General features: G+C 32.2%; 2 protein-coding genes across 11 annotated transcripts in view; one reads left to right on the top strand and one right to left on the bottom strand.

Annotated features, from left to right (window-relative positions):
* Positions 1-18,348, top strand: part of b6 (pentraxin-related protein b6) — a 36,265-nt gene extending 17,917 nt beyond the window's left edge. The window contains exons 5-9 of the mRNA XM_089697747.1: positions 16,505-16,598; positions 16,674-16,767; positions 16,847-17,479; positions 17,562-17,743; positions 17,840-18,348. Of these exons, the coding sequence (XP_089553873.1) occupies positions 16,505-16,598; positions 16,674-16,767; positions 16,847-17,479; positions 17,562-17,743; positions 17,840-18,013 (1,177 nt within the window). The 3' untranslated portion in view covers positions 18,014-18,348. The remainder of the gene's footprint in view (positions 1-16,504; positions 16,599-16,673; positions 16,768-16,846; positions 17,480-17,561; positions 17,744-17,839) is intronic.
* LOC149491284 (coiled-coil domain-containing protein AGAP005037) overlaps positions 1-21,625 on the bottom strand; it is a 181,497-nt gene that overhangs the window by 44,975 nt on the left and 114,897 nt on the right. For all 10 annotated transcript variants that reach the window (XR_016315801.1, XM_089696889.1, XM_089696832.1 and 7 more), the window contains 2 exons: positions 18,705-18,855; positions 18,432-18,503 (listed from right to left, as the gene is read on the bottom strand). Coding sequence is in view for 9 of the 10 variants with exons in the window: in XM_089696889.1 (XP_089553015.1) it covers positions 18,432-18,503; positions 18,705-18,855 (223 nt within the window). In the remaining variant the exon portion in view is untranslated. The remainder of the gene's footprint in view (positions 1-18,431; positions 18,504-18,704; positions 18,856-21,625) is intronic.

The following is a 21,625-nucleotide window of genomic DNA, read 5'->3' as shown; positions in this document are numbered from 1 at the left end:
TTTCATTTCCGAGAGTTACCGGGGGTAAATTTGGTCATTTGACCATGTACGGCATCTGTGTCATACTATTGCTATACTGCTTTTAATCCATTATTCCGCAACGCCGTACAAAAATCATGGGGACAAGGGGAAGAAATCGAGAGTTGCAATCCCCTCTCTTTCCCCACTCCAGGGGGTCATTTGACTAAGTACGGCTTCGGTTTCAAAACATTATCTAGCACTCAAAAGTACTATTAAAAGCAATGCCGTCAAAAAATAATTGTTCTTTTAAATGTATACCAATAATTATCTTAATTTCATCGAATTCTTGATATAAAGAGCTGTAAGGTCATTTGACCCTGTACGGGAACTTTTTTTTTAACATGATATTGTAAAATTCAATTGTTGTATAGTATTGCCGTTCAAAAGAAACCGTTCTAAAAAAAGTTATAGAGAAATGCAAACCCAGAAATTTTGTTAAAGTTTAAACATCGTAGATTAATGAAATATAATAGTTTTCTACACTTTATTCGTTGTTTTAAATAGTATTAACATAGATAAATTAGGAAAAAACGATGCCGTACATTTTTGTGCAGACCACATCTTTTAGGCTGATGAAAGCGACGAAAGCTACAATTTTAAGGGTGCTTTATGGCCATTTGATACAGTACAGCATTAACATATTTTTACCCAACTACGGCAAAGCAAAAGGAGGGTTATGGTTTTGACAGGTCATGTATGTATGTTCATCTATTCCCTCGTAACTTCTAAACTACTAATCAGAATTCGACAAATAACATATCATTAGAAGCATCTGAATTGTTCACTGGATAACCAGCGACCAGCTAGCTAAAGGCTATATGGGGTTTCACAAAATCTAATGTGGCGCCCTCTAGCGGACAAAACATACAGAGTAAAAAAATAAAGTTAAGATAAATATGCCGTGTTTGGTATCATTTGAAAGCGCTTAACTTGTACATTTTGAATATGTATATAATACTAGCATTTGCTTGTGACTTTACCTGTATTCATGGGCTGATTGCATATAATTCACATCTTTTCGTTCATAGCTTTTTTATTAGTTCATCAATTTAACGGAGTCCATTCCACTTGACTCCGACTTTCTAAGGTGATAATTAACCACCTCGAGCTTCTTAATATTAATGTATATTTATATTTTACTATCAAAATATAAAGCAAACATTTCGTTATATGGATTTTTTCTTTTTCAGATTTTTCCCCTTTGAACCAACGAAAATGTACGGCACATGAAAAAATATTATCTATGCATAAAATACTTTAAAAATAAATTTATTTCGTGTTGTGTCAAATGACCCCCTGGAGTGGGGAAAGAGAGGGGATTACAACTCTCGATTTTTTCCCCTTGTCCCCATGATTTTTGTACGGCGTTGCGGAATAATGGATTAAAAGCAGTATAGCAATAGTATGACACAGATGCCGTACATGGTCAAATGACCAAATTTACCCCCGGTAACTCTCGGAAATGAAATTAAAATTCCGACTTGGTGGACCAACATTTTTGTACGGCACTGAGCGGTTTCTTATTATTTTTAATGGATCTATCGATGGTTAAGAATGCCGTACAAAAATATATGACCAAAATTTACCGAGTCTACTTGTACTTTTCAATTCTCATCTGCACTCAGTTGGACAGCTTACAAGTGACGGCATAGTGATGAATCTTATTATTTTTTGCTCTTCTTTCGTACTAGATATGTCCCGTGGTGGTTCATTTGACCCATATTTTTTTCATATGTGGGCTTGTAGTCTATAAATGATTGTTTTTGCATTTTACAAGAAACGAGTAAAAAATATAGAAGGTGAAATATTATATTACTTCGTTATAATAAAAAGTAAAGTTCCGTAAGAGATTTAAAATGCGTGTTTCACTTATTTATTTTAATCGGTGACGAGGAGCTAAAGCTATTCCCACTTGAACTTAAGTTAAAGTTACTTAGCAACACTTACTTAGATAATAATTATAGGTCAATGCTTGGTCAATGTATATAAAATAACAATACCGACTTCTCAAATCTCATTGCCAACTAAAAGAAAGTAAAACAAGAGCTTGCTTTTAATTGGCATATGCAGTAAAAACAGTAAAATCCAAGCAAGTGGGCATTCGAAAACAATTATACCTACAGCGACTTGTAGACACAAAAAACCATCCGGAATAGGGAAAAGTAAAATGTCGGACAGTAAAATTACGTATAGTGCACAAGCTAGTATACAGGGTGTCCCAAAAAGTAGTGATATACTGAAGCTGGGAGGTAGAGGACTTAGAGGGCTATCCGAATCACCCCCATGTGTGTTATGCGATTTTTCGTATTTTCGGAGTTATTACATTTTTTTCAATTTTTCATCTATCGCCGAGTACGATGAGATTTTTATTTATGGTGACGTGAATTATTGCGCTAGATGCTTGTTTTTTTTTGTGTGCTAAGCTGAAAGATAGGCCAATTCAGTATGGTAACATTTACTATCGTTAGATCTTCGAATGGAATAAAAAAAAGAATTAAATGCTATGAAAGATAAAATTACCCAGTATGTTCATAACTTCAAGGGCCCATAAAAAAATAAAATCACATAAAAAAGGTTTTCCATTTGGCTTTTAAAAACTTGCTCTATCGATCAGGTAGCTACCCTAAAAATTTCATTTTATTATTCTGAAGGCTTCAATCGAAAAATTGAAATCTAAATGTGGTAAGTGCAAAATTTTTATTAACATGATGATTATTAAAACCAATAAATAGGTGTTTAAAAATGAATTTTTTTTAAATAGCCCCGCTGTTGCTCAATGCAAGTGCGACATCACCGTAAAAAGTTGTCTTTTTAATGTCTGAATGCTCTTTTATCATTTTTAATGGTTTCTTCTGCTACTATGAATTTCCGGGTTATTTCGTCCAAATTGTGGCAGTCTCTCGTCTTTGTAGTATCCCCACGGAAAAAATTCAATAGGGTTTATGTCCGGAGACCGTGGAGGCCAGGCTAAAGGGCAAAAATACCCTGAAAGATGGATTGGTCGTTGCAGCCTGCGCATGCGCCGGTGACGCCTGCTTTGCCTGGCCTCCACGGTCCCTCGAATAAACCCCATTGATTTTTTTTCAATGGGGATACTAAAAAGACCTCGGCTACTTGAGAGAATGCCCCAATTTGGACAAAATAACCCGGAAATTCATAGTAGCAGAAGAAACCATTAAAAATGATAAAAAAGCATTCAGACATTTAAAAGACAACTTTTTACGGTGATGTCGCACTTGCACTGAGCAACAGCGGGGCTATTTAAAAAAATTCTGGTAATTAAACACCTATTTATTGGTTTTAATGATCATCATGTTAATAAAAATTTTGCACTTACCACATTTAGATTTCAATTTTTCGATTGAAGCCTTCAGAATAATAAAATGAAATTTTTATGGTGGCTACCTGATCGATAGAGCAAGTTTTTAAAAGCCAAATGGAAAACCTTTTTTATGTGATTTTATTTTTTTATGGGCCCTTGAAGTTATGAACATACTGGGTAATTTTATCTTTCTTGGCATTTAATTCTTTTTTTTATTCCATTCGAAGATCTAACGATAGTAAATGTTACCATACTGAATTGGCCTATCTTTCAGCTTAGCACACAAAAAAAAACAAGCATCCAGCGCAATAATTCACGTCACCATAAATAAAAATCTCATCGTACTCGGCGATAGATGAAAAATTGAAAAAAATGTAATAACTCCGAAAATACGAAAAATCGCATAACACACATGGGGGTGATTCGGATAGCCCTCTTGGTCCTCTACCTCCCAGCTTCCGTTCATCACTACTTTTTGGGACACCCTGTATAGATTAATGGCGTGCCATACCGGACCGTAAAAAATCGGAATGCCGGACCGTAAAATTCCTTGTAGTGGACAAACGCCCTAATAACTGTGGGTGTTCTCCGTAAAATCAATATTCGGATTGTGAATTGTAACGCCTAAAATTCCATACTGGGATTTAGTGTATTGAAACATGTTAGGCTATCGTGTTATCCGTTTCAGATTCATGTTACAGTAACATTATGTAAGATAATTTTTAGTGATATTTAAATTACGCACGCCTAATGAAAATTTAAATAGCCTGTAGCATTCGATGTAATTATACGATGAATATTTTTTCGACTCGATTCTATTAGACAAGGTTTTCTGAGATAAAACATCGATGGATTTGCTCTAGGATATCGATACAAAGTGGTATATTTTAACAACAAATAGTATTAGTTCAACGAAAATTGCGTTTCGTATCCCATTTTTCGCTGCACTAGCCTCTGCTATTGGATCTCGTGTATTTCCTCTTTGTGCTTTTACTTATAATTAAAAAAAAATATGTTTATAAATAAAATTTTATAATACTTTAAGGCAAATGCTAATTTGTTAGTTTTTTGAACGGTAGGTATGATTATAGAAAAATTCACAAAGATGCTTCCTTGATGCCACTAAACATTTATTTTAACGATTTAAAATCATTGCGGGCATTTATTCAGATTTATTGTGTAATTATTCTTACTTTAATAAAAATTTATTTTATAATCTAATCTATAAGTTTTTACATAATCGGCTGCGTACCGATAGAACCGGCAGAGACGTTTGATTTGTGGTTTAATAAAAAGTGTGCGTGCTTTATTCTAGCGCCTGTCGTCTGGGCTGATTTAATAGAGACATTTATTTGAAAAAAATAATTTTAATTTTCTAGAGGTGCGGATTTAAAAAAAGAGCCCTCCTTTATTTAGATTATAATTTAGTTTCGACTACTTCTGATGTATAATAATTGCTTTTCGAGTGTATAATAAATCATGCATTTGTAGACTGGGGTAGAAGCCTTTAAAAATAATGAAAAGATAAAAAAAATCGCAGTCGGATGAAACCCATTAGAAAAGGAGGGGTATATGATAAAAATGTAAGGAAAAATAAATTACGGTCAATCCGAGTTCGGGAAGTGGGAGGGGGGAGCTTTTAAGAGAAAAAAATGGTCTCTCTCGATTTCCGACAAAACTACAAGTCCTACGGAAAAAAGTTCAATGGCAAAGTTGTAGGTAATAAAAGGATCTACAACTTTTGTATTCACAATTTTTTCACATAACCTCAAAATTTAGGTAAAAAATTCAAAAAACCAAGTTTTTGGTTTTTTATTTTTATCTACTTCATAATTTATTGTTTTTCTACGAAATTTGGTGAAAACTTACTTTATTATGTCCCAAATACACTGTAATTTATTTGATTGAAAATATTTATTTTTTCGCCTTATTTTGAATGAATACCAAAAAAACAACCTAATTTTCAATCGAAAAATCACCCGTCAAAATATCAGCTTTTTTCAAAAACTTGGGGAGCCTTTTATTCATTGAAATCTCTACTTTCATATGGTGTAAAAAAAAATAAACACCACCATAGTAAATGTTCTCAGGAAATGCATACAAACAGTGTGATAATGAGCTTTAACTAAATCAGGCACACTTCTCGAACTCTATATCTTCTCTTGTATCTGCTTTTCGGTAATATTTCAAAAGAAAAATAATTATCTGTTCTAAGTTTAATATTTTACAGCATATTCAAAAGCAAAATGATGTCGATATAAACATTTCAGGTAGTTCGAGAAGTGTGCCTGATTTAGTAAATGCTAATTTTCACACTGTTTGTATGCATTTCCTGAGAACATTTACTATGGTGGTGTTTATTTTTTTTTACACCATATGAAAGTAGAGATTTCAATGAATAAAAGGCACCCCAAGTTTTTGAAAAAAGCTGATATTTTGACGGGTGACTTTTCGATTGAAAATTAGGTTGTTTTTTTGGTATTCATTCAAAATAAGGCGAAAAAATAAATATTTTCAATCAAATAAATTACAGTGTATTTGGGACATAATAAAGTAAGTTTTCACCAAATTTCGTAGAAAAACAATAAATTTTGAAGTAGATAAAAATGAAAAACCAAAAACTTGGTTTTTTGAATTTTTCACCTAAATTTTGAGGTTATGTGAAAAAATTGTGAATACAAAAGTTGTAGATCCTTTTATTACCTACAACTTTGCCATTGAACTTTTTTCCGTAGAACTTGTAGTTTTGTCGGAAATCGAGAGAGACCATTTTTTTCTCTTAAAAGCTCCCCCCTCCCACTTCCCGAACTCGGATTGACCGTAATTTATTTTTCCTTACATTTTTATCATATTCCCCTCCTTTTCTAATGGGTTTCATCCGACTGCGATTTTTTTTTGTTTCAAAAATTATCTACTCTAGTCTATTGGTCATTGGAAACATCTTAAGGCTGCAGTCTAGCAAAATTGCGTTTTCAACAAGTTATTTGACAATTTTTTCCCGGCTAATGAAATGATAAACTGAATTTTTTTTTCTTGTTTATCAATTAGTGTTATATACGCAATGCGCGTGAATTTTTTCACATTTGTAAAGTTACTTTATGTTACCTTAATCAGGCCTTCAAGATAAGTCTCTTTCCCCCAAAGACATTTCGAGCTAAGTTTGTGCACTCACTACGTTGCAACCGATTACAATTTACACAATCTGATCAGCGCATTATTATCCTTATATAGTCGTTATTAAAAACTGCTGAATACAATTGCCGAAAAACTTATGATTTTCTTAATTAGAACGTTATAAATTCATTAAATTTCCCATTTTTTGCCTTACAAAATCTATTGATAAATACTGCTAAAAGTTATTTTTTCCATTAATTTATTCGAGTTGGTTGAAGACCAATGAGTATTAATCCTTTAAAAAAATTTTTTTTTGAATTTTGATAATTCTTTAAATATTAAAAAAATATTTAAAATAATTAGGAAAAATCCTAGCGAATTTCTTTAGTCGCGCTCCTTGGGCCGGAGCGTTCTGACGTGTGCTCTACGCTCGATTTTCCTTCATACCGAAGTGAAAGTTGCTCTACTTCATTAAATTTAATATTTTTGTTAATTGATTATTTTTATCTTAGTTTTGTGCAAATATTCGTATTTTTAAACATTTGATTTCGATATGGAAAATAAACGAAAAAAATACGCGTGTAACTACTAGAAAAAAAATTATCTTCGAACATAAAAGTTAATGAAACCAAATAGATTGCAAAGGTGATTGGCAACATTTTCTTTATTTTACGGGGTGTCAGTAAAGGGATGTATATTTCTTTAAAACTAAAGTAAGCTCATAAATTTTCTTATAATATAATTTTTTTGAAGTTCCAAAAATGTTTATTTTTCGTTTGAGAAATACGAAATATAATATAAACTTGTATTGAGAACTTGAACTTCCCAAGTTCATCCGGGGAAATCCCCATACGGGGAAAATGATTTGTTTACTCCAAAATTGATCCGAGGTGTTTTAATTTTTTCTTCTAGTCATTTTCAACGTAGCGGCATGTTGTTTGATTATTAATTTTGTAACTTAAATAAAGGATGTTGGTTTTATATTCTGATCTTACAGACGCGCTGACAAATTTAGTCCGCCATTTCTAGTTTAGTCTACCAACTCTAAGTACCAATATTAAAACGAATGGATTATCATCATATCATCAAAACTCAGATGTAATGGAAGATCACAATAACATAGAAAATTCAGTGGGTGTTGAGAACTAAACAAACAGAAGTAACAGAGACGCGAAGAATAAAAAAAGAGGACAAAAACGATAATTCGTTGATGCTTTCCCTTTTCGACGTATTGTTAGGGTACATCACCAATCTGCAAAAAACAAAACTGATGATTCCCAATTGCTGATTAAAAATGAAAAACAAATAATCGACAACAGTGGTGAAAATTTGCTGATCACAATGAAACATCCTTCAGTGGTAGCAGATTTACTCATTTAAAATGTATCGGTGAACAGCGTAAAGGAGAGGAGGATAGGAAAACATTATGAATGTGGATGGTGGATTGTATACAGGGTGTAATCGATAAGTATGTGCAGGCGATTATGACGTTATTATTGCAGGTATCAAAAAACTTAAAACTGATATCGAAATTACTTTACCTAATGAGCAAAATGACAATAATAACTTTTTAAAAGTATAACGAGAAATATCTAAAAAATTTACTTTATACACTCCCATATCAAAAAGGGAAAATGGGACTTGTAGAAGTTAAATGTCTAATTCCGGCAAAAGACATGAATGCGGAAGATGCGGTTAAAAAAAAATTTAATATTTGAAATTAATTATTATTATTATAAACGTTGCAGAAGCAGAAGTCTGCTTATTTGCTGTTTGGACTGGAGTGAATCATTGGTTAAAAATAGAATATATAAAAAAGTATGTAACGTTTAGACAAAATAAAATGATGGACCATTATCAAGATTTTACATAAATTGCCTACTGTCAGAATTGATTGATTCGAGGCTTCAGCATTCGATGCCCATCAAGGACCCATCCTATATCATTCAAGCGATTGAAAAAAAAGAGATAAATCCAGTGCAACCGATAAAGCATCAGAATGCTAGCAAAAGATTTATTAGGTTTATCAATATAAATCTATATATTATACATAATATAATAAATCTGTAGAAGACGCGAAGACTGACATCCGCGCGGACGGAGTCGCGGGCGGAAGCTAGTCAGAAATAAATATCTTTTGTTTTCATTTGCGTATTTTTCTATTTTATAATTTTTTAACACAAACATTACATTTTTTTATTATATACAAAATTTGTTTATCCGTTTTATTACCTAGTTAAACTGAACAACTTTCACTAAGAAACTTAGGTCGAAAAAAATGTATAGAGTTATGCATTTTGTATGGAAAGCTTATTTTTTTTTATATTTCGTCCAAATTTCTTTGTAAAAGTTGATCAGTTATATAAACATGAAGTTGAAGATATCAATAGAAAGTATTCGCAAATTTTGTGTACTGATAAAAAAAAATCACCCGGTGTAATTTTCACGAAAATTGTTTCAAATTGTCATTTTTGGTACTTATTACGAATATTAAATTATGCATACGAATGATTTAATTTTTAAAAATTAAGTGGAGCAACTTTCCCTTAGTACATTTGTATTATTTACATATAGGATGACAGGATGCATTTGTTTGCACTACTAGACCAAGCCCTTAAGAAATGATTATTTTGCGACTTAGTTTTTTACGACTATTATTGTATAATAAAAAGTTAGCTACCGTGGCATTCAGTAGGTGTGTGTGGTGATATTACGTTTATCAAATAAGTTTTACTTTTTAATTGTTATTCAACTGCTAGACTTCCTATTTAATTTTGTAATAATTATCCTATGTAATATATGCATGCGAAGAATTGTTGGCGGAATTTTATACGCAAAATTAGTTCAGAAGAAAGTGTAGCGTGGCTTTTAAGAATTACAAAGAAATAGATTTAGATTTATAATTTTCTTAGATTCGAGATAATATTAGGCTTTTTGTCATTTGAGTATTTATTGTTAGTTTAGCAAATTATCCACATAATATTTTCATATAATTAAGCTCTTCAGGATATCAGGATATATATATATATATATATATATATATATTATATATTATCTACATATTGAGATTGGACAAACATCAAATAAACGGAGCTTTAGAAGCGTTCCTAAACTCTAACACAGTAGTGTAGTAAGAGATTTGGATTTATGTAAGATATATAGAACTTGCATACATTTCCTGTGATGTTCTGTGTACCTATCTTAGTTTATTCATAGTAAATACTGAACTTGGTATACCGAACCAGTTATTCGGTAACATCAAATACATGTATGTTAGGTACATATGATGTTATGTTAGTTTTACTTGTAGCATTGCATATCGATGGGCATTGAGTAAGAGAAACATAAACCGCATAAAATAATTGTACAGCAATATGGTAACCAATAAATACAATACGGCTTTATTATCTACCTATATCAGACGAAAATATTCGAAGGCGTTAAAGCTTTTGCATTCGTTCTAAAAAAAGATTGCGTCATTTTATGTATTCCGATTTCCGCCCATTACTTGTATTGCAACTGTAAACAAAGGAAATGTTTCCTAGACTTAAAAACTTAGCGTGTTGTATCGCAAAATATCAATGACATCCTTCATGAAAACGAAATTATTTTTTTCTCATATTTTACCACGGAGCCCGATAACTTTTGCTGTAATAATATTTGTGGGCTTTTAAGTTTAATGGGCGGTCTAAGGTACCTATAGAAATCGATATGATGTACGCTCGATGGAGTAATGCAATTTAAATGTGAATACTCTACGTGGATGTACAGGCCACCGTATAAAGTAAGAATATTTATATTGTTCCTAAATGAGCGAATGTATTTCTGGTACCTACTTTTTTTGAAATATGTGTTTAAAAGTATGCATATATAACAGAAATATAGCATACAAAAGACACGGAGAGAGAATAATCGATCACTAGCGCAATGTTATTTGGTAACAATCAGAATGTTTAAATTTTTTGACGTGTTGTTGAAAATTTGACTTCGGCAGAATCACTGCTACCTACGCAGAAACCGTCCTCAGCAGGATCGGGAGTTGTCATTAAAGAAAAAGTTTATTTTCTATATAGATTTGATGTAGTTGCGTGAAGAATATTATTCAGTAGATGCTAATATATAAAGCTAGTACTAATTTAAATAGCTAGTGTATGGAAAAGCACTCAAATCCGTATCTAACATTAAGCTCTGATGAGAAATTATCTTATTTAAGGCTTCCACTTTACACTTTGTTGCATTTCGTCTAGGTTGTTATTATATATATAACTAGTGGTCCTCCCCGGCTTCGCCCGTGGTACATATTTCGCAATAAAAGGTAGCCTATGTCCTTTCTCGGGTATCAAAATATCTCCATACCAAATTTCATGCAAATTGGTTCATTAGTTTAGGCGTGATTGAGTAACACACACAGACAGAGTTACTTTCGCATTTATAATATTAGTATGGATTTAAAGAGTTAATAATGGATTCAACATAGATATAATAGATTATTATTATTATATTATCTTGAAATAATAATTGGACTCAAAATCCGTTGCGTAGTTTTAAAGATTTAAGCATACATAGCGACATAGGGACAGAGAAAGCGACTTTGTTTTATACTATGTAGTGATGAGTTTATTAGAAACCTAGATTTCAGCAAAATTCAACTTGTATCTATTTGGCATATGCACGAGTGCACGAAATTTATTCTCTACTAGAGGTCCGCCCCGGCTTCGCCCGTGGTACATATTTCGCAATAAAAGGTAGCCTATGTCCTTTCTCGGTTATCAAAATATCTCCATACCAAATTTCATGCAAATTGGTTCAGTAGTTTAGGCGTGATTGAGTAACAGACAGACAGACAGAGTTACTTTCGCATTTATAATATTAGTATGGATTATTCTCTTTTAACAACCTTCATGTCAGTACTCACCTTTCATTTGCAGTCTTACTATAATATTACATGTACATATAAGTACTTTATAATAATTTGCCTCTACTTAAAGCCATAATATGCATCAATAATTAAACATTGTTCCAGCTTTTCATTATGGAACATAGGTAACAACCTATAAAATCTGATTCTCGGAAACGGTCCCTAAAATTTTCATGAAAAATCGTTCTGACAAGGATTTAACAATATTTAACAGAAATATCGAGCCTCTATCGAGCATATACTTTTATATTATTTTAAGTGCATTGTATAGTGTTTAATTCATTCATTGTTCTATCTCATGATATATCATTTATAATTGTTTCCACGTTATTAGAATGTACGCATTCCTTTGAAAATCTTGCAATAAAATTGATGTTTACTAATAATAAAAAAACACAGGAAGGATATGAAATATTATTTTGCAAAAAATATATTAACGTCAAGGATATTCTGCAATGTCGGATAGAAATTAATTGCAACAACGTTACATAATAGTCGGCCGGTTTGCAAGACATACCTATAGCGTATTGAAAAATAAGATCAAGTACCTATTAAAACTCTGGATTTTACAATGAGCTTCAATTTTTATTTTAATGCAATTCATAATACATATATCTACATGTACTTTTTGCTCACATAATCCACCACGAATTATTATTTCGTAATTTTCACGTTCGTTAAAACAAATATACAGTTGATTTGATTTTATTAACCTTTTAACCTGAAAATCCCAAGTCTAGGAAACAGTTTAAAACACATTTGCACGCACTAATAGTTTTTGAGCGGTTTCCTCTAAGTCCGCTCAACGTTTCTGAGTTTATACTTTATACTTCGTGCTACTGTAAAGTGAAGTCTAGAAAACAGTCTGCTCAACATTTCTGAGTTTACTTTAAAGTTCTCGCTACTGTAAAGTGAATGTTTTCATAACAAAATGCAAGCTTTAAAGCGGATTCTATGAACTGCAATCATTTTATACCATATTCAAAAGCAACTTATGTTTGTTTAATGTTTATAATTCCTTTCACGTGAACATTACTTGTCTTAAAAGGTAAAGGGAATTTATATTTTTAAATAAATAAGAGCTCTAAAGCGGTAACAATATTCCGAATATTTCTTTGTACTCCTATTGTCTTTAATCCTCTTTCTTCGCTCTCTTGGCTTGAAATGCAATGTATTGTGGTTTACCACTGCTTGTAATACCAAGTATACGCATTACGCAGTTACTAAGATTGTTTTGCTTTTCATTTCATTCATCCACTTTTAACCTTATTAACAAGTAAATTTAATAAATTGAGATCTCGTGATGAAAATTCCAACTATAATAGTGAATCGATAATTTGCATTTAGCAGTATTTATTGCCAGGCTACTTTAAGCATGAAGCCATAGCATTTTAAGTCTAATCACTAATCTAATTCCCGAAATGCACGGGATTGTGAGCTAGATCAAATTGCCAACTTGCCAATTATTTTTGCTCTATGAGCCATGCCAATCTTTTGAAAGAAGTAACTAAGAAATAAACATCTTTATTATTATACTTATTTTATACGTCTTTATTATACGAACTGTATGTTACTATTGAGCTTCTAACTAGCCTCACAAATCTACTCTTTATACTATTGTTCCGCCAACAGAAACGTATCTCTCTTCCACATACTTACCGCACCGCGTCCAAAGCCAAGGCAAGCTCCAATCCGGCGAGACCTCAAACATAATCAGCCTTACTTATACTTGAATTCAAATTCAGATTTATACGAATATATTTCAACAGTTGTGAAAATGTCTTACAAAATGAAAATTAGCGTTACGTTAATTATTACGTTACGAAAATAAGCAGTATTTTGAAAAGTAATTTAGCAAATTAAGTTCAGATTTCTGTACATTACATATACCTCTAATATATTATATAATAAAAGTAAGGCTGTTTATGATTTTACAGCTTCTTGTGTAATAAAATAAAATAAAAGTAAATAACGTAATAACCCCTCTATATCGTGTAAGTAGCATTTCGCAGTGCTTTTACTTGTTTGATGTCGCCAAGCTAGCCAAGTCTAAAGCGCGTCACACACGGTGAAGATACTATAATATTTTATCTTAAGATACTGTAATATTTTATATTTTATCTTAAGATACTGTAATATATTATATTACAGTATCTTAAGGTATCCGGTATCAGCGTTCTGACCATCATTTTTCTTTTTGTCATTGCATACTAAGACCCCTGTAGAACCGCCATCCTGTTACAAATGACCCACAAAATTTCGGGTACAAAATGATGGTCAGAACGCTGATACCGGATACCTTAAGATACTGTAATATAAAATATTACAGTATCTTAAGATAAAATACTATAGTATCTTCACCGTGTGTGACGCGCTTTAATAGCGATTTTAACCAAAACGATATCTTTAGCCAACCTTTAGCATATAATTGATAGGTATGAAATAAAAAAAAAAAAAACACTGTACTAACTTTAATGAATATTCGCTGAAGCAAGTGCGCTGTATAAAACATTGTTTTTTATTGCCTCTGTGCATATTGCATTTGGTTTTTTTATGTATTTGACATCGCAGCATTATAAAACGTCGTATAATTGTGAAACACACCATTTCACCATCATCATTTATGCAATATTTTAATAATAATCTATTTTTTTTAGTTTTATTACTTTTAATAATAGTGATCGGTTATAGAAAAGAAATATTAAAAAGAGTAAACAAAAATAAGCCGATAAATGTTTCGATTTGCGTTCTTCAATTTCTTAAAGCTCTATAATCTCGCAAGATATAGATTAAATAGTTATGCCCTTCATTAAAATTCAGCGACATATACATACTATAACAATTTTGAAATTTGAGAATTAAAATTTAATGCCCTGATTTTTTTATCTATTTTTTTTTTCGAAAAATTAAAAATAAATCACCCACAAAAAAGTGTTAAAAACAAATAATAATGAAAAAAAAAAGGGATTAATAAATTCAAAAAGCCCTTGTTAATTTAAGCCTTTATATGCTTTTAATTAACATTATAATGAATAACTCTAAATGCCTTTTCGCAATAACCAAGTAAAAGCTTCTCATAGAGAAGATGGAATATGAACTGCTTCTGGAACAAGCTTCGTTATATTACTTGACTATTGTGAACAGCTGGCCGTAAATCTATAGAATTTATAACATTTTTAAAATTTGAAAAAAATACAATGTTAACTGTGCAATCTCGTAACAATATTAAATTTGGTATATAATATTAAATCTTCACCATCCAACTACAATAGAATTCGGAATGAACTTAACACGGTCAAAATTATCCCGGTTGATTAAATGCATTGGTTTTTCACGAACATAATACTTTATAACTGCCTAATAACTACTAGAACCTACTCTATGCTAATGACTAATTCTACTTTATTACTAATTGCTAAATCATTGTCCGCTGGGTTCATCATATTGTGTCATTGGGTGGTCATTTACTGTGGCAGTTTTGGCCGGTGACCTAAAATAATGTTTTCGTTATTATACACTTACACTCTATAACTATACAGTATAAATACAAAAGATGTAATAATGTGAACTGACCTTAACTGGGATTTGGGAATACTTAAGGGGTGATACTTTGTATCATAACAGGTTCTTAATTGTTAATTAATATTTAGATATACACTCACAAATATGAATAATAAATGTAAATTATGAACTAGACGAGATCTTGATAGTTGCACGTTTATTTTTCAAGATCCACTTACCGTTTCCTCCTTATCGCCGGTTTCCGAACGAGCCTCTTATAAGGTCGCTTTATGCGGAAAGCACCCTGTCGGACTAGTCTGAATTCCTTAAATAATATAAATACATTATTTATCCTAATTATTTACACAAATAATAATTAAGGAACCATTCCCTTTCTGTGCATTGATTATTTTTTTTAATTGCTATGCTGTTTCCTGTTTGAATGTGGGTCAATCAAGTAAAAATCTCAGGACAGATAGGGAAATTTTGGTGATAGACCGATATTAAGTTCAACTTACAGGCTACATTTTAGGAAAAGGTCATATATTAAAAATATAATTTTAGGAGTGGCTATCCATATATCGAAGAATATATTAAACCATTCAAAAACATCGAATACTATAACACCAATTTCTATTATTTAGGAAATCATGTATGTTATAAATGCTGCTCTTATGATTTCCTAAATCAGTCCATATACATCGGTGGAATTACCTCCATACTCTTAAAATAATCTGGTTAGGATGTTGAATTGTTTTAATGAAATGTTTTAATAGAAGTAAATACTATATCGCTAGGAATATTGTTCAATATACACCATAATATAGATAACCGATAAAGAAACAAATTCTAACGTCCACACGGGTTGTTTAGAGGAACGTAAACAACCCGTGTGGACGTTAGAATTACAAATTTCAAACGATACAAGACACGTTCAGTACACGCCACATAAACCGCAAACGATCCATCTAATGCAACTTCGAAGTAGAGCGATCCAATATTGTTATTAGATTAGAAAATTTAACGAAGACATTCTGATGAACAACGACAATAATAATAATGAATGATTTAAATGAACCCTCTTTGATAAAGGATAAAATTACCTTGATAAAAAATTGAGAATTTAAATAAAAAAAACATCCTAAGGAACCAACTTCCCTGTGACGTTGATTAGTCAGCGATGCTAATTAAAAACAAGTCCGTAAAAAGAACACAAACTTCTTACTTGTCCATTAAATGAATCTCATTAAAGGAGGAATATCCCAACGATCACTATGGATACCGTTATCGATATGTTTATTTAAAGTGTGAGTCCTGAGTAAAAAGTACCTTAAAAAAATTTAAACTACCTCTAATTGGAAAACTGACGATTAATTTGTTTATGGAAGACTAGGATTAGTCAGTTCGATTGTTATTTTTACCAAGAATCGAAGTATCGTGATCTATTCCTTCCTTTATCCTAGTGTCTAAATTAATTATGGTGCTGGATGCATGTAATTCAAACTTTTTGATTTCCAATCTTGAATCAAATTAATGAGAGCGATAATTCTTTAGCTATCCTTAGACCAAATAATTTTCATCTGTTTGTTTAGTGAATTTAAATCTAATTTACATAATTATGATTGCAGATGGTATCACAGCTGTCAATCTTGGAACGGAAAGACAGGTGAATGGCAAATATGGATTAACGCAGAGCGAGTTGGCAGAGGGTTCCATAATAGGGTAAGATTCAAATAAAAGTCCACAATTGTGGGATATTTTTTGATCCAAAATAATAATACGTTTTATTTTTATCAGCTTGTTGGTCACATCATAAAGGGAGGAGGTACTGTAATAAGTGGTCAAGAGCAATCATTACTGTACAAAGACGACGCTTTAGATGCAGTTAAAAGTAAGCACAACAACTTGAAATATAAAACCATTTAAAGAGATGATGTAATATGCTTCTATAATTTGTGTTTATTTTATAGATCAGGTCGGACTTATTGGAGAGATTACGATGCTGCAGTTGTATCATGTAGCACTGACTGCTGGTAAAGCTCACAGAGATCATAAACACCACCATGCGCATCATTTCAAACACGATGGTTCTTTAGTAGAAGTATCTACGGAAGCTGTAACAGAACCTCCACCACCACAACCTACACCTATTGGTAACGGACACTTCCTTATCGGAGGACAGTTACAGAAACCTTCACCGATTAATCTTGCAAGACCAGATCAACAAAATATGGTTCCTTTACCATTAGCCAACGGCCTACAATTACAACAAGATTATGCCAATGGACTACTGGGACGTCCAATCTCGTCCGATCAACTACTAAATAGTATTCAACAAATTCCATCAAACCATATCGGTGGCAACGTTGCCCCATCTCAACTACCATTACTTGGACTATCATTCTCTGGTGAACGATACCCAAACAGGCCGCTAGGACCAAATAAAGGAACATCAGTTTTACTATCAAGTTCTCTATTAAACCCGGCAAATGTTCAATACATTGATGATACCGGATCACATAATTTGTACAAGAGGGATTCAAATAAACGTGATAAGCGGGACAATCCTGAGAAAGAACTTGAAGTCGAAGAAAGAAGTTCAGGTAATGTGTTACATATGTATTACATTTGTGAGTAATTGCAAGGTATGGTAAATTCAAGTATTTTATAATTAATATTTTTCAGGCAAGAAAGATAAGCGTGGACTTGTGGCACTATCGGACGGATCGATAGTAGATGAAGCCTTACTTAGTACTGATCTTATCGACGATAACAAAGAAGACGAAGCTCTGTTCCAGCAATCACTACTAAACGGATTAGCTGGTGTCGTTGGAAATTTACCAGTGCAAAACTTACAAAAGCAGACTGTAAGTACATAACACAATATAATACCCGTGGGAATACGGACATATGGAGTAATAACGACAATTAAAAATAACTTCACTTTATTAATTATTTTCTAGGTGGATGAAAGGGAGCCAGCAGAAGCTGAAGTAAAAGCTGTAATGAAAGTTTGTAGCGGATGCACTACTGAACCATTTAAGAAAGTATTAGTGCTTTCTTGGAGATCAACACCAAAAAAATTACACAGTGGAGCCCATTACTACAAAGGACTACCAATTTGTAAGGCATTTTAAACTTACTGCTGAAACATTGGGTACAAAATCATAATATACTTGTTATGTTGCTAGACAATAAGAATAACATATCAAATCTAAATTGTTTGAAATCAGTGATTGTCCAGGTAGATTAATGACTATTCTTTTCTAAACAATATATTTTAGTCTTAACGATCAATATGATATAAGTAACCCTTCTAGATAGATAACTTGCCATTGTATTCAATTGTAATTATTTATTGCAGTACTAGACTAATTTTGTACATTCTTATTTTTAATGTGGGTAGCTATCTACTCAAATTGTAGATTAATTAAACTAAGATACTTTTACATTGAATAAATAATAAGAAATATTATTTGTGTCTCATTTAGTAACATGTATCCCAACGCTTATTAATGTTATATTAAATAAGTATTGTTTAGTTTTTCACTCTACCTTGCTCTTGTGAACATGTTGTGACAGATGATCAGAGTCAATCTCTGGTTCACTAAAGTAAGTGTTTTGGTCCTAAAACAATTAATTTGTGTGAATTTTTCACTACGTCTAATAATTTCAATATAAATTATACGCAAATATAATATATTGGTTTTCTGAAAACGTATCCATTATATAGCAATGTATGGAGGAATTAGAACAATTTGAACATTTATTAAGATTATTAAACAGATTAAAGAATTGGATTATTTGACTCCTAATGCTAAAACTTACCTCGAGGTTGGCAGTCGACGAGCTGGTTGCTGCCAGGGCCGGCAGCCTTACCGAACCCACACCAAGGGCTCCAGGGAACACTCCACCGTTTAAATCTTTGGACTCAAAAAGACGAAGCACGGATCGGTCGCGTATGTCTCGGAGATGGGCACTGAACAAAACAACAATAGTTTAATCACAGGGAAGTAAATAATCGAAATTTATGGAATGAATTTAGGCCTAAAAAAACCACCTAAATTTATTTTTAATTCTATTGTTATGTCCGAATGGACAGGTTAGAAATGCATGTGGACCGAAAATATTTAAAAAAGGCATGGAGAAGGGTGGGGGGGGGAGTTGAGACATTCTAATTCTGAACACACGATGACAGCTTTCCAACATATTCAGAATATCATAGGACTATTTTATGTACTTTCTAATGCTTAAAAAATTTATGAAAGATGCATGAAAATGAGTTCAGTGGTGGCTTAGTGGTGAGGACTTCGGTCTTTAAAAAGATCGTCGGGGGTTTCTGACCAGGTGAGCAAGAGAGAGACAAAGAAATTGATTCTTTAATTTATCTGCGTACGTGAATAACATCTTCACTGCTCGAACCGACATGTCGAAGAATGAAAAGTTCGACGACAATTGACATCAGCCAAACCACACTTGGCCAGCGTGGTGGATTATGGCCCCTAACCTCATCGGAGTCTCGTGTTTCCTTTATGGGCTGATGATGATGATGACGCTTAATAAATGCTCGCGCTAATTCAGCTTGAAATACCAGAGAAGTATAAGATGATGAGATAACCGTCTAACTATGGCCTGCCATCAGCCTGTACCTCAATTTAACAGAGGCTATTTGGGATTGGATATAACGAAGAGTTAAGACCTGTACCTGTACCTAATTTTTTTTTTTTTTTTAATCTGTATTTTATTAACGAGGGTTTGATCAAACATGATCATGCCACCCTCATTGGCATTACAAAAAAAAAAACTATCTACGCTTAATACCAAGATTAACAATTTTGTAAATAAATCTAGCTTCCTTTGAAGAAGGAAGCGCCAAAAAAACATTAACATTGCCCAACAATCTAAGGTTCAACTCAGCAGCAGATCTCTCAGCCTCGTTCCGGACACACTCCACCATAATATGGTAAACATCCTCCACTATGTTACACACACTGCAATTGGGGGATGACGATTTACCTGTACCTAATAAGATATCCTAGTTTCAAGGATGTATTCGGAAGCAAGGGGAGGATAAACACACTACTGAAGATAGGAATAAAAGAGAAAAATAAGTAACGTATTTTAATTTAAAAAAAATTCCATTGTATTTTTGTAATACATCGAATACTTTCATGCAAACTTAGTTTTTTAGGTTTTTTAATAAAATATAATTTAGTAAATCTTCATTAATCTTCTTCTTCTTCATCATAATCATTAATAATAATAATAAACTTCAAACCAAATTCATGAAATGTTGAAAAACATTTTTTGCATCAAATTTTTTGTGTCGAAATATTTCCCTAAACCACCTTCACCTTCACCCGTTTTGACTTGTACAAAATATAACGGTGCAAGATTGTAACTGCTTCAATCGACACTAAGTGCGGACTTACCAACTTTGCGACCCACCAAAGGTGAAAATTTTTGACAAAGGGAAATTTCTAAAACGGAATTGTAGGTCTACACACGCTCTACAAGTATCGCTTTTGCTGCTACAAAAAAACGAAATAGCAAAAAATGTTACGACAAAATAGATATATATGACCCAAATTGTTGAGAGTAAAAAAAAACTTTTCACAATGGAGATTTTTCTTTTGTTGTAAAAAAAAACTGAAATTTATCTTCTGATCAAGATGGCGGAAAACCCTTATCGGAAATCTTGGTCAACAATAGGAACGTAAGCTTTTCTAGGAAACAGGAATTCTCCACATAATACATATCTACAATTCTGCATATTCGATTCACATGCATTTCCAACAGACTGGACTAGTTCCATTTTCTTACTAAACGCGATTTAGTCTTGTACCTAATTCTGTAACCACTTCTAATACCTTCTATAATTTAGATTCGTGACATTAATTTAAGAATAAAATTTATTTATTATTATTAATAGATTTTGAGTACGATAATAGTATATCATGAAATCATAAGTATAGTACGATTTGTATCCAACTCTAGCGCATAGATTTAAACGCTTTAACTTCTACAAATTAAATACGTCACAAGCAAGCTCTATTAAATAAAATTTAGAAGATTTTATCGGCTGAAGACGAAAGTCTTGAAAATATAATCCTTATTAGTTATTACCAATAATTACAACATGAAAATGAAAACCATTAAAAAATATAATGTCAGATAACAAAATCCGCTTTTATGTGCATTGTGCACCCAATTCTCAGTATTTCTGATGGCCATTAATTAGTATTCTGAATAAACTTAGTGCATACGAGTATTCCGAAAAACGAGAACAATAATCAAATTTTATTTTATCAATATGCAAAAAACATATTTAATACTAGCTTCCGCCCGCGACTCCGTCCGCGCGGATGTCGATCTTCGCGTGGATGGTTTATTTCTCCATTTTGAGTAACTAGACTAGAGTAGATAATTTTTGAAACAAAAAAAAATCGCAGTCGGATGAAACCCATTAGAAAAGGAGGGGAATATGATAAAAATGTAAGGAAAAATAAATTACGGTCAATCCGAGTTCGGGAAGCGGGAGGGGGGAGCTTTTAAGAGAAAAAAATGGTTTCTCTCGATTTCCGACTAAACTACAAGTCCTATAGAAAAAAGTTCAATGGCAAAGTTGTAGGTAATTAAAAGTTCTACAACTTTTGTATTTACAATTTTTTCACATAACCTAAAAATTTAGGTGAAAAATTCAAAAAACCAAGTTTTTGTTCTTTTATTTCTATCTACTTCAAAATTTA

The sequence above is a fragment of the Colias philodice genome, chromosome 1 (genome assembly GCF_061535455.1).
Source record: "Colias philodice isolate Cphi_HAF_F1 chromosome 1, ilColPhil1 Martin Lab GWU primary, whole genome shotgun sequence".
In the NCBI taxonomy this organism is placed as follows: Eukaryota; Metazoa; Arthropoda; class Insecta; order Lepidoptera; family Pieridae; genus Colias; species Colias philodice.
This window is presented reverse-complemented; position numbering and strand designations above follow the sequence as displayed.